Source organism: Callorhinchus milii, unplaced genomic scaffold, assembly GCF_018977255.1.
Source record: "Callorhinchus milii isolate IMCB2004 unplaced genomic scaffold, IMCB_Cmil_1.0 Scaffold54, whole genome shotgun sequence".
In the NCBI taxonomy this organism is placed as follows: domain Eukaryota; kingdom Metazoa; phylum Chordata; class Chondrichthyes; order Chimaeriformes; family Callorhinchidae; genus Callorhinchus; species Callorhinchus milii.
In genome coordinates this window covers 278768-295464 of record NW_024704795.1, presented here as the reverse complement: position 1 = coordinate 295464, position 16697 = coordinate 278768, and the positions used below count along the sequence as shown (strand labels likewise).

The following is a 16697-nucleotide window of genomic DNA, read 5'->3' as shown; positions in this document are numbered from 1 at the left end:
GGGGGCGGTTGGTTGCTGAGGGTTGGATGCGGGAAGGGCGTCCCCTGGCCTCCGAGGTGGGGGGCTCCGGGCCCAGGCCACGTGACGCATCACCCTCCCCAGTCACGTGTCCCAGCCCTGGGCCAAGCAGCGCGTGCCGCGCGGAATAAGTCGCCACGCGAACTACGTTTCCCGAAGTGCCGCGCGCGTGGAATAAGTCGCCACGTGAACTACGTTTCCCAAAGTGCCGCGCGCGGCACTTTGGGAAACGTAGTTCACGTGACGACTTATTCCACGCGCGAGCTGACCGTTACTGCGCATGCGCAATAGCGTCGCTTATCCCCCCCTCCCCCGCCCCATCTTTCGCTCCAGAGCAACGGGGCCCGAGTGGCGCAGTACGTAATGGCGGCGGCCCGGGGCCCGGGCCCGGAGGCGTTGCCGGTGCGCGGGCTGCCGGAGGCGGCGCGGGCGGCGCTGCGCTCGGGGCTGGGCGTGGCCTCGCTGGGCCGCTGCGTGGAGGAGCTGCTGCTGAACAGCCTGCAGGCCGGGTGCGCGTGCGCGGCGGTGCGGGTGCACGCGGCGGCCGGTCGCGTGCAGGTGGCCGACAACGGCCGGGGTCTGTCGCGCGCGGCGCTGGAGCTGGCGGGCGCGCGCTACCACAGCGGGGCCGCGCGGGCCGGGCTCGGGCTCGGGGCCGGGCCCCGCGGGGAGGCGTTGGCCAGCCTGGCCCACCTGGCCGCGCTGCTGCTAATCGAGTCCCGGGCTCGAGGCCAGGCCGACACCTGGGCCAAGGTCTTCCGCAACGGCCGGGCCCGGCCCGTCAGCCCCGCCCTGAGCGGCCGCCCGAGCTCCGGCACCACCGTCACCCTCAGCGGCCTCTTCCACCGCCTGCCGGTCCGGCGCCGCCGCCTGGCCCGCGCCCTGGAGTGGGAGCGGCTGCGGCGCGGCCTCGAGGCCCTGGCGCTGCTGCACCCGCGCGTCTCCTTCACGCTGCGGGACGAGGCGGGCGGCGGCGGCGGGACGGGGGCGCTGGTGGTGCGGCTGCCCCGGGCCGGAGGCCTCCAGCCCCGCTTCGCGCAGCTGCACGGCCCCGTGGCCGCCGCCTCGCTGGTGCCCGTCCAGCAGCGCGGCCCCGACGGCCTCCGGGTCAGCGGCTTCATCGGGCGGTGCGGCCACAGCAGCAAAGCCCGGCAGCTGGTGTTTGTGAACGAGCGGCTGGTGCTGAAGACACGGCTCCACCGGCTGCTCGACACGCTGCTCCGGGGGCGGCTGAGGCCCGAGGCGGGAGGCCCCAAACCCCGCGCCGCCGCCGCTTTACACCCCGTCTATGTGCTGAACCTCGGCTGTGAGGAGGCGGCCTATGACGCGTGCTGGGAGCCGGGCAGGACTCTGATCGAGTTCCTGGCCTGGGAGCCGGTGCTCAGCTGCCTGGAGGCCGCGGTTCAGGATTTCCTACAGCGGGAGGGTCTCCTCCCCGCGGAGCCTGAGCAGCTCCCGGTGTCTCAGGGGGAGGCTGGGCCGGGGGCAGCCTATGGCAACACCGCGCTGCAATCTCGGGCCGTGTACCGGACAGATGTCTGTGTGCCAGAGCCTGTCAGCCCCTGTGTACCCGAGCCCGGGCCTGTCAGCCCCTCTGTACCCCCAGACTGCTGGTCTGATAGCTTTGCACAGGATCCTGAAGTGGCTGTTCACTGCCCCTCTCCAGATGAAGGACAGGCTTTAGACCTTTGCCCAATAGATGGTCAGCAGCACTCAACACCAGCTTCGGGGGGCCAGGGCGCAACAGATAGCGAGTCAGACTCCGACACCAGCCTTGAGGCTCAGTGTCAATCCTTGGGGAAGTTGGGGGGTAACAGATGCTTCAATGCAATTGGATATAAAGCAGAACAGGCATTGGACCTGAACGGGCAGAACACAGGGTTAAAGAACCAAAGGCAAACCAGGAGCATTCCTGAACTGCCAGGGCTCCACTGTGACTTTCCTCATCTCCTGCCCCAGAAGATAGAACCAGGCAAAAGAAAGAAAATTTATCTACGCAAAACTCCTCGGTCTGGTCTCTTCGGATCCGTAACTGCCCAAGAGGGAGAGGCTGAGGTGCGGCCTGGAAATTCAGCCAAAAGGATTACAGCATCAGGGGTGAGAGACTTTGTCACCAGCAACAGGAGAAGTCAAAATGGCAGAGCATCCTGGAACCGCACTGGGCTGGGAAGGGAGGTTAACCTCCCAAAGCTCTTCAAAACCTGGGAGCAGGTTGACCTAAAGGTTAGCGGGGGATGTGTTACTGCTTCCAGCACAGCCACCTACCCACAATCCAGGTTTCACAGGAAACTGAGTCTTTCTCTCATGACTGGATCTCTGGATGTATTTAGAAGAAAGTTTGGCAGAAAGGACAGTAGCAGTGAGAAACAGGAGCCTTGTGCTGAGGGTTCCACAGGCATTGACAATGATATAAGAGTTCCAGTTAGTTTGGGACATTCAATAAATGATGGGAATGCAAAGGACAGATCAGCATCTGCAGACCCTAGTGCCCCTGGACACTGCTCCCACAGTGACAGCTTAGAAAGTTACCAGGGGAACGATAGGTATTTGAAGAGATGGATTTCTAAAGCCAATGATTCAATACTCACTGAAAGGCAGAATCCCATTACACTGAAGGGTTATTCACAATCCAGAACGTTTTTGTCTGCTACTAAGTCCCATCGAACCCTGGCAGCAAAGTTGTCAGTGATGAAGGGGTTTAAGAAAGGCACTGACACCAGTACTGATTTGGCACAGTGTGAACAGCTACAACATCTGCAGCCTTCATGTAAACATGTCTCTCCAGAAACCTGTCCAGCAGGCAAACTGATTTCAGGAAGCTTTGACCTGCAGGGCACGGTGGAGGAAGATCAGTGTCCTGAAATGAATAACTTGGCCATTGGGCATGCAATACCTGAAAACCGGTGTGCAATTATTGAGAACAATTTTCCTAACCCATCTTGTGCTGGAGAAGCAATAGAGATTGGAACTGACCACCACGGCTGTGACCCTGCCCCCCACCGGGGCTCAGGAGGTGAAGCTGTTCCCCACCAGCGTTCGGAAGATGCTCGAATTCAACCCCCAGATGATAGTATGATTGATGGTGCCAGTGAAGGGCATTTGAGTGAGTGTGTGAGAGGTTCTTTTAGAGCCACGTGGACTGAAACCCTTGGTGTTCACTTTACCAAAGAAGCTATTGAGACCTCGCTTTGTGTATCCCAGAGTGATGTTTTTAAAGATTGTGCCTCAGACTGGCTGCAGTATTTTGATGCTACTCTTGGGAGGATGGTGTACGTGAACACGTTAACCGGATTAAGTAGTTACGAAGCTCCCCCAGAATGTGAGACACAGACTGCCTGCACAAAGGACTTCACAACAATGGCAGTCAATGTCATCACTAGGACTGGTGAGTGCACTGCAACTGAACACATAGGATCGTTATAGGTCGTGTAGCGTATAGAAACGGCAATAAATTGGATTTGTACTGCTATACACAGGAACTTCAGTGGAGCATGTGTGGCCACATTGGCTGTCTACAATTTACAAAGCCCAATATTGATATCATCTCATCCTGGTGTTCTTGAACCATGATAAAGTCTTGCACTATGGCCCTGACCCTTCTCTAAACTTCTCAGTTACAAACGGAATTATAATTACAAGATCTTGAAATGAGCATTTGGTACACCATTTCATTCAATTAGACAAGGACTGATAATTGTCTCACCAAAGTCATGTGAAATTTTAAAATCGTCTCAACTCATATATGACACCATTAGCTACCCGCTTTACATTTCTTTTTGCTTTTAAGTATCTGGAAACACTGCACCTCAGCTTCTCCAGATCACTGAATTAGTGCCCATTGGTTTTCATAATTTACCACTGCCCCTAATTTCATGCATTCCATGCGTTTAGACTCCTTTGATTTGATCAGGCAACCAAATATTTGTAAAAATGATAAACATTAGTGTTTTTAGTACTGATCAATGTGGCTAGCATACCACTGACATCTGACCCCCATTGAGTCAGCCTGGCTAAGTGGCCCTCTCTCACCTCTGAGTCAGAAGGTTTCAAGCCCTGAGTTGGGACTTGGAATTACATTGTCTAGGCTGACCTTCCAATACAGTGTTGGGGGGTGGTATTGCGTTGTTGGAGGTACTGTCCTTTGGATGAGGCTTCAAACTGAGGTCCCGTCAGCCTGTTCAGGTGGACATCAAAGATCCCATGGCACTATTTGAAAATAGATGGGAATTTCTCTCCCCTGGTATCCAGATCAACAATCCCCCAAATAAAATTGGTCACTCACAACAACAGCAGCAACAAAATTACATTTGTATAGCATCTATCACGTCGGTAGGATGCCCCATGAATGTCTGTGGGACATTACTGGGCACAAATTGGCTGCTGTGTTTTCGCAGATACAAATGCAAATAATCAATTTTACAGTATATAATGTGAAGCGCTGTTGGACATCTTGACAATGATAAAACTCTAAATTCAAAAATTATTATTGTATCTATCCATGCCCCTCTACCTGTGGCTTTCTATTAAATAACTAGCAGTTTAATATATTGTCATTTATTCCCAATGGGTCTAAACATTATACTATATCAAATGCAAGGATTGCCATTATATTATACATTTTTCAATTATGGGGAACCTCTTGTGGTCTGAACAAAATAGTCTGCTTGCATGTTATATGCTTCTCATCACTTTAAAGAATTGAATTAAACACCTCAATCATTTAAGTCTAGCCTGTGAACCTCGTCACAGAACTTAAAACATACGCCAAGGAATTGTCTTTCTTAGACCTCTTTCCATCAGGTCATAAATATCAAATGCAAGGATTAGTATTATTATTATATAGAGAACCCCAAAACTGCACTCGATTCCACATGTGGTATCACCAATGATCTCGTATTGCCTACAATGATGTCTTAATGTTAGAAAAGGTTAATTCAATAGAATTATTCAAAACTCCATACCCCCTTGACAACAATCCTTGCCAGGGTCCACTGGCTCCCAATCACCGAACCGATTGATTTCAAGATCCTCTCGCTTGTTTTCAAATCCCTTAATGCCTCGCACCTCCCTATCTCTCTGAAATGCTTCCCCCCACCCGCTGCCTCTGCTCGGCTGACTCCAGCCTCCTATTTGTCCCTCGTCACCTGCGCTCCACCTTCGGTGGCTGTGCCATCAGCCATTACATCCTGAAACTCTGGAACTCTCCCTCAGTGCCCTCCACCTTGCCCCCTCCCTTCCCATTTTGAAATTCCACCTAAAGACCTTCCTTTTTGATCGTGCTTACAGCCCTCTCTCTCCCCCTGGCGCGTTGTCCAAAGTGCTATGAAACGCTACCCTGTGTGAAGGGCACTATATAAATGCAAGTTGTTGATGTGAGCAGACTTGATTCATACTGATTACATAATTGAAGGATAGTGGGTTTCAAACTGATTAGTCTAAAGTGATATGGCAGATCAAACAAATTTCTCTACAAAGCAGTGGCTGTGCAAAATTGATTCCAACAAAATCAGTTAATGCTGCAGAGGTTAACTAACTCCTTAAGAATAAAATTGATATCCACTTGCGAGCAGTATTGGAGAGTATGCAGGAATAGGTAGATATAAGGGTATACAAACCAGACTGGGAGAATATATGCATATATCATTTGTGCATGAAAATATCCCTGTGTCACAAATGGAATGTGTGCTTTATTCAAAGGCCTGCATAGTATTTGATGCAAGTTGTTGTGACTCAAAGTCAGAGTGTGTGTTGGGATACGACTGGAGTTTATCCAGCTCAAAGCATGTATTGTGAACACTTTCTGGAAAGTTGCTTGTTGCCTCTCCAGCTAAGACCACCCTATCAGTTAGAACTGAGCTTTCAGGGTTAACAGAACCTGAATAAAAAATCCCTGCTCCCAGTGACTGACTGGTCTGCTCTTCCAGGTCCCGTCGATGAACAAGGTTGGCTAGTCTGTCAGTGCTTTGGGGTACTGTGAACCTGTCTAGCTCAGGAACTGAGCTATTGAGACCATTACACGGGATCGACTTGACTCCAATGTTCCATTGCCCAACACCTTGGAATAATCCTCAGAACAACAAATATTATAGACAACAACAAAATTGCATTTGTAAAGCCCCTTTCACGTCAGGAGGATATCCCTTAAGTAACCCCCTTTATTGGCCCGTTTGTTCCCTGTCACGACTTATACACATTTATCACCCTCCAATTAAACTTGCTTTGTTATGATCAGTTTGTTAGTTTGCCTGCAGAGTGTAAATGGCTCTTTGCTTTATTATTACAGGATTATTTATTATTTTATTACAGGATTCCAGTATCAATGCCATCCGTTCCGCACTGATAATGTACTCCCCTTCCTCCCTCGTGATGAGAGACAGACGCTAAGACTTGATAATAAAGGTGAGAGTGGCAGAGGATGGAGAGGCAGTGCCAGGGCTGAGAGGAAGAGGATAGAGAGACAGGATGGAGAGGCAGTGCCAGGGCTGAGAGGAAGAGGATAGAGAGGCAGTGCCAGGGCTGAGAGGAAGAGGATAGAGAGGCAGAGGATGGAGAGGCAGTGCCAGGGCTGAGAGGAAGAGGATAGAGAGGCAGAGGATGGAGAGGCAGAGGATGGAGAGGCAGTGCCAGGGTTGAGAGTCACTGGGTGCAGGATTCGACTGCTGCTGTCATTACTTGCCTTGTTGCAGCTTTGCTGCCCTCTGATGTCTGTGCAACTGATGTAGTTATTGTGTCTGTCTTCCCCCACCTCAGCAACATCGCTCGGCTCTGCCATTGTCCCTCACAGCAAACAGCTGAAATCCTCATCCAAGCACCCAGGCTCAACTACGTAAACTCCCTGCTTGTCGGCCTCCCCAACTCCTCCCTCCAAAGTCTGCAGATCATACAACTCTGCACTCGGTGTCCTCTCCCTCACTGTTTTTCTCAACCCTTTCACCTCCATCCTCGCTCGACTCCACTGGCTTCCCATCAGACAGAGGATACAGTTCAAGATCCTGGTCTTCACCTTCAAAGTCCTCCAAGTCTTGCTCCTCCCTACCTCTGTTACCTCCTAACTCTTTACCAAGCTGTCCACTCCCTTCGCTCAGCGGGCTCCAACCTGCTTCACATCTCACGCCTTACCCACCCCACTATTGGCGGGTGGGTCTTCAACCTCTCTGCCCTCACCCTCTGGAACTCCATCCCATAGTCCCTCTGCCTCGCCCCCTCCCTTGCCTCCTTCGAGACCCATCTCAAGACCCTCCTCTTCGACCATGCTTTCGGTCACACTGCCCACCCTCTACCCCTCCTGATCCCAACCAGTCAGGGTGCGGATCCCTGGCCTTGTGACGTCCTCCTGACATGAATGGTGCTGTACAAATATAATTTGTTGTTGTGTCTACATAGCTGATGCGGTTATTGTTGCTGACTCTTATTTACAAATATTTTGCCTTTTGCAGGTGTTCCGGTCGCCTGTGGTGACCTGCTGCAATCCTTGTTTGTGGAATGGAAGAATCCAGTGTTTCCCCGATGCCCAGAGGTAAGGAGCAGGGAATATGGATGGATACTGTATATTAATCTGTGGCTTGAATTCCCTGGATGATGGGAGGCTGGATACTGGTTTGGGCACCAGTCTACAGATTGTGATGAAACGCTGTCTACACTGACAGAGAATGTAAAACATGATGGACGTGTGCGCAAGTGAACGGCAATTGAAGGATTCTTGTCCAGAGAGCCCTGAAATTGTTCATCAGTGGCCTCTGAGCTTAGTACTGTCAGATTCTCAGCATGCGCTGATGCTGGCTGTGTTTCAGGTGGCTGTTGATGTAAGTAGCAGCAATGCTGTTGGGTTGGCAGTGAAGATCCACAACATTCTGTATCCATACCGTTTCTCCAAGGAGATGGTCAGCTCAATGCAGGTGAGACGCACACGACATCCAGCATTGCCCTGAGCACAACAAAGCTTCAATAAAGTACTATTTTTATATAAAGACACTTAACATTAAAATCCTGTGCAGCACTTTGAGACATTTTGACGATGTCCCCTGCCCGGCAAGCCTCATCTGCGTTCAGCCTCTTTGCCCCTACCCTTTGGAACTCCATCTACAGTCCCTCAACCTTGCTCCTTTCCTTGCCTCCTTCAAGGCCTGTCTCCTCTCCAACCACATCTTCGGTCACCCTCCCCCTACCCTCCCTGCCCTCCACCTCTCCTGATCCCAACCCCCTGCTCGAGTCAAAATTTACAGTACAGAATATGGTCCTCACGACATAAAAGGCACTACACAAATGTCATTTGTTGGTGCTGATGTGGCGTGGCACTTCAAATGCCAGGATTATTAAATATTTTAATTTGTTGCTTTTGAAATTAGAAATATCGTGAGCCAAGCTTTATAGCCTTACTCCCCACAGCCTCGCTCTGCTCTCCAGTTCTGAGATAATTCTAAATTGAATTTCAAGTTGTGAAGCTTCTTGCTCATAGGAATGTAGAAATCCATTATTTCAATCTCTGATAATATGAATTGTAATCCCCAGGTACTTAACCAGGTGGATAATAAGTTTGTTGCATGTTTGATGAACACAAGGGATGGGAAAGACTCCACACCAGGTGAGTGATCATAGAATTATACAGCACAAGGAGGCCATTCGGCCCATCATGTCTGTGCCAGCTCTTTGAAAAGAGCTTCCAAATCAATCCCATTCCCCGCGCTCTCCCCATAGCCCTACAAACTTGTCCGCCCCAAATAATTATCTACTGTTGTTGATGTTGGTAAAGTTTAGTTTATCTGGTGAGATGCGGGTGAGTTTAATTTCCAGCCTATCTAATTTTGACTTTCAGAAGTTGGAATGTATTTCAGTAATGTTGGTGTAAGGTAAAGCAGCAATGCAAAGGCAGATGTTTATTTTTGCTGTGTATTGGAGCTGTGATGTATGTGACCAGGGTTGCAATGTGCCATGTATTGGGAGTTCATTGTATTGGGTCCTGTGCCGTCACTCCAATGTAATATAAGGAGTTGTTGCATAGTTCAGCTCTCTGAGACTGGCTCATTGGCAGGATCTGGAAGGGCACACCAGTCACTGGGGACAGGGATTCTTAGGCTAAACTCCTGTTAATCCTGCAAACCAAAGTCCTAACAGATAGGGTGTTCCTAGCTGGAGAAGCAGTGGGAAAGCTTGCTGGACAGCGGCTGCAATTCCAAGCTGTACGGTTTGTGGTGGTTAGATGCTAGCTGTACCCAACACACACTCTGGGACCCCAGGCCTTGGCTCTTGTCAAGTTGCGCCTAATAATCTCCAAATTGGGTGAGCAGGATGCGTTAGCTAAATTGCTGCAGCAAGTTCCAAGTCCATTGGTCAGGATTTCATTTATGCCTTGTGTTGGGGTTTCAGTACATTTGGACATGATTGTTTTGTTGAGTGTATGTGTGCCTGTGTGCTGTATATGTAATATGTACATGTGTGACTGAGGAGCATTGTGAGCTGCTGTAGTCGTGAGTCTAACTCTCTGTTCTCTGCCCAGGGGGTAACCTGCTGGTGTTGGTGGATCAGCATGCGGCTCATGAGCGGGTCCGACTGGAGCAGCTTATTGCAGGTAAGAGGTGGGCGAGAGAGACCTGGGAGTGTGGGCGCACAGTGTAGAGGGAGCTTTACTGTGTCTCTAACCCTGACCTGGGAGTGTGGACGCACAGTGTAGAGGGAGCTTTACTGTGTCTCTAACCCTGACCTGGGAGTGTGGACGCACAGTGTACAGGAGCTTTACTGTGTCTCTAACCCTGACCCGGGAGTGTGGACGCACAGTGTGGAGGAGCGTTACTGTGTCTCTACCCCTGACCTGGAAGTGTGGACGCACAGTGTAGAGGAGCTTTACTGTGTCTCTAACCCTGACCTGGGAGTGTGGACGCACAGTGTAGAGGGAGCTTTACTGTGTCTTCAATTAATGCTGTTCCCTGGGATTTAGAGTAGATGGAACTTTACTCTGTATCTAATATGGTTCTAAGGTATAACGATCAGCAGCGAGATGTTGGAATCAAGTCAACCTTGATTGTAAGGTTGCTGAGCCAGGCAGAACTTGGAGAAGCTCAGAAATGGAATTGTTCCTTCTCAGCTCCTGTTAACTGCAAGTCAGAGGCTGACAGGAGATCTGCCAGACAGTGTTCATAATGACAAGTTTTGGTTTTATCGTGACTGTAGCTCAGTGGTTAGAGCACTCGCTTTGCAAGTGCGAGACCTGAGTTCAATTCCAGGCAGAGGGCGAAACCTTGGGCAAGTTTCCTTACTCCACACAGAGCCTAATAATAATCCCTCCAAAACCAAAAACAATAATAAATTGGTCATTTTCAATCTACGACTGTTTATAGGACATTGCTGTGCGCAATTGGCTGCCGCGTTCGCCCACAAGTATACAGTCAAATCACTTTACAGTGTGTTCTGTGAAGCGCTTTGGGACGTCCTCCCAATGTGAAAAGCGCTATATCAAATGCAAGGATTATTATTATTATTAAACCAGTAATACTCTGAACATATTGGGGTTGGCTCTTGCCTAAACTTTCTGGGGTTAAATCAGCCAGGTGTGTGTCTAGGGAGAGAGTGTGTATTCTATAAGCAAACCAAACATGTGGAATTCTCAGCAATTTGGTTTTGATTTTCCGTGTGTATCCGACATCCAGCGGCCAAAAATGAAACCTGTGTTGGGACATGTTAGGGTGCCACCTTGTGTGGGGACTGGGTATTATAGCAACACAATGCAGCTTCGGCTCGTCCCCTGTAGTTGCCTCTGGCTCCTGTACTTACCTTTAATCTTTGTCTGCAGATTCCTATGAGCTGGTGCTGGGGTGTCGGAGACTGTGCACCTCGACAGTGTGTCCCCCAGTGCAGGTCCACGTCAGCCAGGAGGAGGCCAGATTACTACGGTCAGTCGCACAGCTGAAGGCAACCACAGCAATATGTGTGATGGGTGGATGGTTGTTTAAAGCCGGACGATGAATCCTGGGGTTTGTGTGTGACTGTGAAAAACTGACATAGGTTGTACTGACATAGATAGTGGAGTCGAGTCCCGTAGTGTAGTGGTTAGCACACACAAGCGAGAGGACCTGGGTTTGATTCCCGGCAGGGCGAAACCTTAAGACAAATTTCCTTGTTCCACACTCCTCTGTTTACCCAGCAGTAGGAACCTGGTTGTTAGTCAATTGGCGGATTGCGTTTTAATAATTACTTGAAAAAAATAATAATTTGGTCACTCAATCCACGAGTGTTTGTGGAACACTATTTTCGCAATTGGATGTTGTGTTTCGCCCACAAAATATACAGTCACTATACTTTACAGTGTATTCTGTGAAGTACTTTGAGACACTATATCAGATGCAAGGATTATTATTATATTATTACATGTGTTTATGCAAGTATTAAATGTGTGTATCTTTTAACTCCGTTCCTGTTAACCCTGCGAGCCAAAGCTGTAACAGTGCTCATAGCTGGACAAGCAGCAGGAAAGCTCACGAAACAGTGCTCTCAATGCAAACTATGTGGTTGGGATTGCTTAACCTACAGCAGTCACCCCAGTATGCACTCTGGGGTCTCCAAGCTTTAGTTCTTGACAACTTGTGGAACTGGGTAAGCAGGAAAATATCCCTCCGGGGGAGAGTACGCATTCCAGTCTAGGGAAATTTTCATGTGTAGGTGACATAAATGTGGAACGAAAATAGAAATTGCTGGGAACACTCAGCAAGTCAGCAGCGTCTGTGGAGAAAGTAAAGTAAGTCAATGTTTCAGGTCCATGACCCTTCATCAGAACTGGGGCATGTTGGTGAGGAAGAGGCTTTTGAAGACTTAACAGAAGAAGACTTGACAAGAGCAACGAAAACAACAGAGAAAATGGGGTAGAGGACAGGGGATGATGAGTTAAAGAGGTGATAATGATACAAAACAAAGTGAGAGTGGAAATTGCAACAAAACAGGCAGACTAGTTTGGGTTAGTGATGGAGTTCTGCTGACATTTGATCTGCCCTTTATTAGGCCCTGGTGCCAATGGTAATGGGATGTTTGTGTTGTGCGCAGGACCTGTTTGCAGCATGTGGAGAAGGCGGGGCTACAGCTACAGATCCGAGACACAGATTACCCTCAGGTCTTGGTCAGGAAGGTACCAGCTTGTTTCATCGAAAGAGAAGCCAATGAAATTCGGAGGGGACGACAGACCATCGCTCAGGAACTTGTGGAGGTAAAAGTCTCCAAACACAACATCGTCAGTTAGTGTCTGAAACGTCACTTCAGAGGTGTTATTCTTAGGCTCTGACCCTACAACAACAACAACAACAAGATTCCATTTATAAAGCGCCTTTCACGTCAGGAGGACGTCCCAAGGCGCTGCACAGTTGGGTCATGACCCGAGCAGGGGGGAAATGGTCAGGGTGAGGGGAAGGAAGGGAGGGAGCGAGGAGGGGGAAGAGAGTCGAGAGGGGAGCTGAAGGCACCCTAAACCTGACCCCGCCACCACCTGGGGCGAGAATTCCCTGACCCCATGATCTCCTGGGACAGGAGCTCCCTGATGGGATGACAGATAATTTCCATTTAAATTCATCCTTAAAATGAGGGCAAAACGGGTCTTGACTGAGAGGAGAGGGAGGGGGAAGCGGTGGAAGGAGGTGGTAGTGGGAGGGGAAGGCAGGGGGAGGGGAAGGCAGGGGGAGGGGGAGGTACAGGGAGGGCAAGGGGAGGGGGAGGCAGTGGCAGGAGGGGAGACAGTGGCAGGGTGGGAGGCAGTGGGAGGGGAGTAGCAGTGGGAGGGGAGAGGCAGTGGCAGGTGGGGGAGGCAGTGGCAAGGGGGGGGAGGCAGTGGGAGTGGGGGAGGCAGTGGCGGAGGGGGGGGAGGCAGTGGGAGTGGGGGAGGCAGTGGCGGGGGGGGCAGTGGGAGGCAGAGTTCCTGAGGTTCCACGGTAACCTCTTTCTCTCACATACTCCAACCCTTTCTCTGTGTCTGTGCTGGGGTTGCAATCACAGTGCTTTTTTGGAATCTTGGGATTTGGGGGATTATAATGTCTCAAATCCCGGATCTTAAATCTTATTTTGAATTGGATGTGGTCATTCTCCGCACCAGTGGACACCTCCGAGAGAGCGTCCTCTGCGTGGAGAGGATCTCACTGTGGTGGGTGGAGTGGGGACAGGGGGTTCTGCGAAATCCCAGGATTCTCTTCATTGAATGCTGGGAATGTGGGAGCACCATTGACATGCAGGGTTGGGATTCCTGAGATTGTAATCCTTTGTCTGCACAGATATAATCTTCTAAACCAGAACCTGAGATTCCCAATCCCTTATTGAGAAGGTCCTTCATCATCTCCATCTATTTACACTTGTGTGAAGGGCATCGATTTCTGCCTCTGAGCTCATCCTCTGGTTTTGTTCCTACAGGAGTTTGTTCGAGAGCAGATTGAGGTGAGTTCTGTTTACACAGTTCTCTATCTTCACTATGACAATAGCTGATGGGAAGACATTGTGGGATCTTGGCTCCAAGTCTATAAATCATGAACATCTGCTTTTAGGTGCAGAAAGCAATCACAAAACCTAATGGGAAGCTTGACTTTATTACAAGGGGACTTTGTATACAATTGATTCGTTTAAAAGGCAAATAGATAAGGGGACTAATGGATATGAAAAAAAAGGTAGATGGAGATGAAAAGATAAAAATCTGGTGACAGTATTGTAAAACAGAAGGGAGTTTTTTCTGGAGTTTTTGCGAACAATTCTCCAGGTAAATTGGTCATTCCCTTCATGACTGTGTTTGGGATTTACTGTGCGCATTCATAACAACTGCTGAATTTGCCTACAAACACTTGACAGTAATGACCTGTGGTGCAGGTCACTCACGGGCCTAATAACCTTGTGAACAACTGTAAGGTCCCCAGTATGAGGGCTGATGCCCTGCTCCGCCCCTATCGAGCGTCCTAGGATGCTACCCTGAGGTGAGGGGCGCTGTATAAATGCAAGTTGTTGTTGTTGCTTCTTTTGCAGGTACTTCAGTCCACAGGCGGGGCCCAGAGTATGCTGCCACGCACAGTCCTGAAGGTGTTAGCATCACAGGCTTGTCACGGTGAGGGGACTTCTCAAATGCCCTCTTTGCCGGTCTCCCCACAACAACAAGATTCCATTTATAAAGCGCCTTTCACGTCAGGAGGACGTCCCAAGGCGCTGCACAGTTGGGTCATGACCCGAGCAGGGGGGAATGGTCAGGGTGAGGGGAGGGAAGGGAGGGAGCGAGGAGGGGGAAGAGAGTCGAGAGGGGAGCTGAAGACACGGTCAAAGAGAAAGGTTTTGAGACCGGCCTTGAAGGAGGAAAGGGAGGAAGCGGCGAAGGCACTGGGGGATGGAGTTTCAGAGCCTGGGGGCTGAGAGGCTGAAGGCCCGACCACCGATGGTAGGGCGGTTGGGGCGGGGGATGTGGAGCAGACCGGAGCCAGAGGAACGGAGGGTACGGGCAGGTAGGTAGGGGGATAGTAGGTTGGAGAGGTAGGAGGGAGCGAGGCCGTGAATGGCCTTGTAGGTGAGGATGAGGATCTTGAAATCAATCCTCTGGGGGATGGGGAGCCAGTGGAGGCGAGCGAGGGCGAGGGTGAGGGCGAGGGTGGGAGTGATGTGGGAGCGGTGTCTGGTGCGGGACAGTACACAAGCTGCAGAGTTCTGAATGACCTGCAGTGTGGAGGGAGGTGGCGGGAAGGCCGGCGAGGAGAGAGTTCCCATAGTCCAGCCTTGAGGTGACAAAGGTGTGGACCAGTGTTTCAGCCGCGTGAGGGGTGAGGTAGTGCCGTAGTCTGGCCATGTTCCGGAGGTGATGGAAGGCGGTGCCAGTTGTGGTGCGGATGTGAGGGAGAAAGGACAGCTCAGGGTCGAACAAAACGCCGAGGTTCCTGACTGGCTTTGAGAGGTGGAGAGTGCGGAGCTGATGGTGTCAGCGCCTGAGGTGCGGAGGCGCTGACGTGAGCCAATCAGGAGGGCCTCAGTATTGCACACGTTGAGCTGAAGAAAGTTGTCTCTCGTCCAGGACTCGATGTCGGACAGACAGCTGTCAGGACATCGGTGGTCGTGGAGTTGAGAGTAGAGGAGGAAAGGTAGAGTTGGGTGTCATCCGCATACATGTGGGAGTTAACTCCATGTCTGCGGATGATGTCACCACAGGGGGAGCATATAGAGGGTGAAGAGGAGGGGACCAAGGACAGAGCCCTGAGGGACACTCCATCATGCACAGGATCCAGCTGATCCAAAACTCAGCCGCCAGCATATTCACCCGTACCAAACTCTGTACCCCCATCTCACCAGTTTTAGCCAAACTCCACTTGCTCCCCATCACTTTCAAGTTCCTCACTCATTTTCAAATCCCTTCATACCTGGCACCTCCCAACCTCTCCGACCTGCTCGCCTTCCAACCCACTGTTGTCCCTCATGCCCATTCCACCATCGGTGGCTGCGCTTTCAACCACTACGCCTCGAAACTCTAGAACATTCTTCGTCTATCCCTCCGCTTTGCTCCTTCCTTTCTCATTCTCAGGTCGCATCTGAAGACCTTCCTATTCGAAAGACCTACGGTCACCTCCCTCCCCTCGGCTCGGAGTCGTGCTCCGCCACTGTCAATCACGCTGGGACACTACCCTGCACGTGGGGTGCTGTATTGATATGTTTGTTGTTGTCAGTCAGACTGCCCTCGTTTGATATATCCGGGTGGGCGGCATAGCCCAGGGTGTCCAGGTTTGCCACAGGCAGCATAGAGGATAAGATATAAGAAACAAGGACAAACTGTCTGTCTGACTGATGCTGCCTGACTCTGACAGGTGCTGTGAAGTTTGGGGATGGGCTGCGAGTAGAGGAATGTCGGAGCCTGATCCAGGCGCTGGCGGCCTGCGACCTGCCGTTTCAGTGTGCGCACGGCAGGCCCTCCATCTTGCCTCTGGCAAACCTGGACCATCTGGACACAGAAACACAGGTACCTGCTCAGTATCAGTGCTGCACATGGAGTTTTGTCACCAGTGCGTGCTCTGCAGTCAGTATGTGTGAGAGATGGCAGGTGGGGGAAGAGAGACTGCGCCTGTGTGTGAAATGGGTTGGGGGGGGGGGGGGGAGAAGCGACAGGAGAGGGGGAGAGAGACTGTGTGCGTGAGGGAGACGGGTGATGATGGTGGGGGGAAAAAGATTGTTTGCGTGAGACAGAGGTGAGGGGAGATACACTGTGTGTCTGTGTGTTTGCAAGAGACGTTGTTCTATGAATAAACCCCCAAATTAATTTGTTTGCAACCTGTAACTGTAAGATCTGTTGTTGTTGGCCTTTTAATCCTAGATTCACCTGAAGCCCAATCTACACAAGTTGAGGACGATGCAGCAGAAACATGGAGCACAGGAACTGCTTAATCTGGAATATCACAGCTGAGGCTGCGGCACAGGGAGCAGGGAACCTACAGCTAGGATCCTGTCCCCTTGGGGCGGGCGAGCGAGCACTGAGATGGTGTGAAGTGGAACCTTCCCTCGACAGGAGCTGGACTGAGGCAGTGCTGCCCTGAACATCTTCACTGGCGGAGGCTGAGCTGCGGTATGGATTGTGTTTGTACACCAATCGATTGCTTCGAATTCTGTTTCATCAATTCACGACATTTTATATTAATTTATTAAAATATTTGGGACCTGCTATATCTATTGTGCAAAGGTAATTATCCTGTCTTAGGCTGGCACAC

General features: G+C 50.7%; 1 protein-coding gene across 1 annotated transcript; it reads left to right on the top strand.

Moving 5' to 3' along the window:
* The first annotated feature begins 381 nt into the window (after positions 1–381).
* mlh3 (mutL homolog 3 (E. coli)) lies at positions 382–16653 on the top strand. Its single transcript, XM_042345479.1, has 12 exons — positions 382–3403; positions 6325–6417; positions 7455–7534; positions 7809–7913; positions 8527–8599; positions 9512–9583; positions 10802–10901; positions 12046–12205; positions 13393–13416; positions 13993–14071; positions 15804–15955; positions 16307–16653. Exons 1-12 carry the CDS (start codon positions 382–384, stop codon positions 16394–16396), a joined length of 4050 nt encoding a protein of 1349 aa, XP_042201413.1. The 3' UTR covers positions 16397–16653.
* Positions 16654–16697: the final 44 nt, after the last annotated feature.

Excerpts from the sequence above, each read along its gene's own strand:
- mlh3 (XM_042345479.1), top strand. The coding sequence starts at position 382 with ATGGCGGCGGCCCGGGGCCCGGGCCCGGAGGCGTTGCCGGTGCGCGGG. Across the intron at positions 6,418-7,454 it reads GCTAAGACTTGATAATAAAG|GTGTTCCGGTCGCCTGTGGT; the intron begins GTGAGAGTGGCA and ends TGCCTTTTGCAG. Across the intron at positions 15,956-16,306 it reads ATCTGGACACAGAAACACAG|ATTCACCTGAAGCCCAATCT; the intron begins GTACCTGCTCAG and ends TTTTAATCCTAG.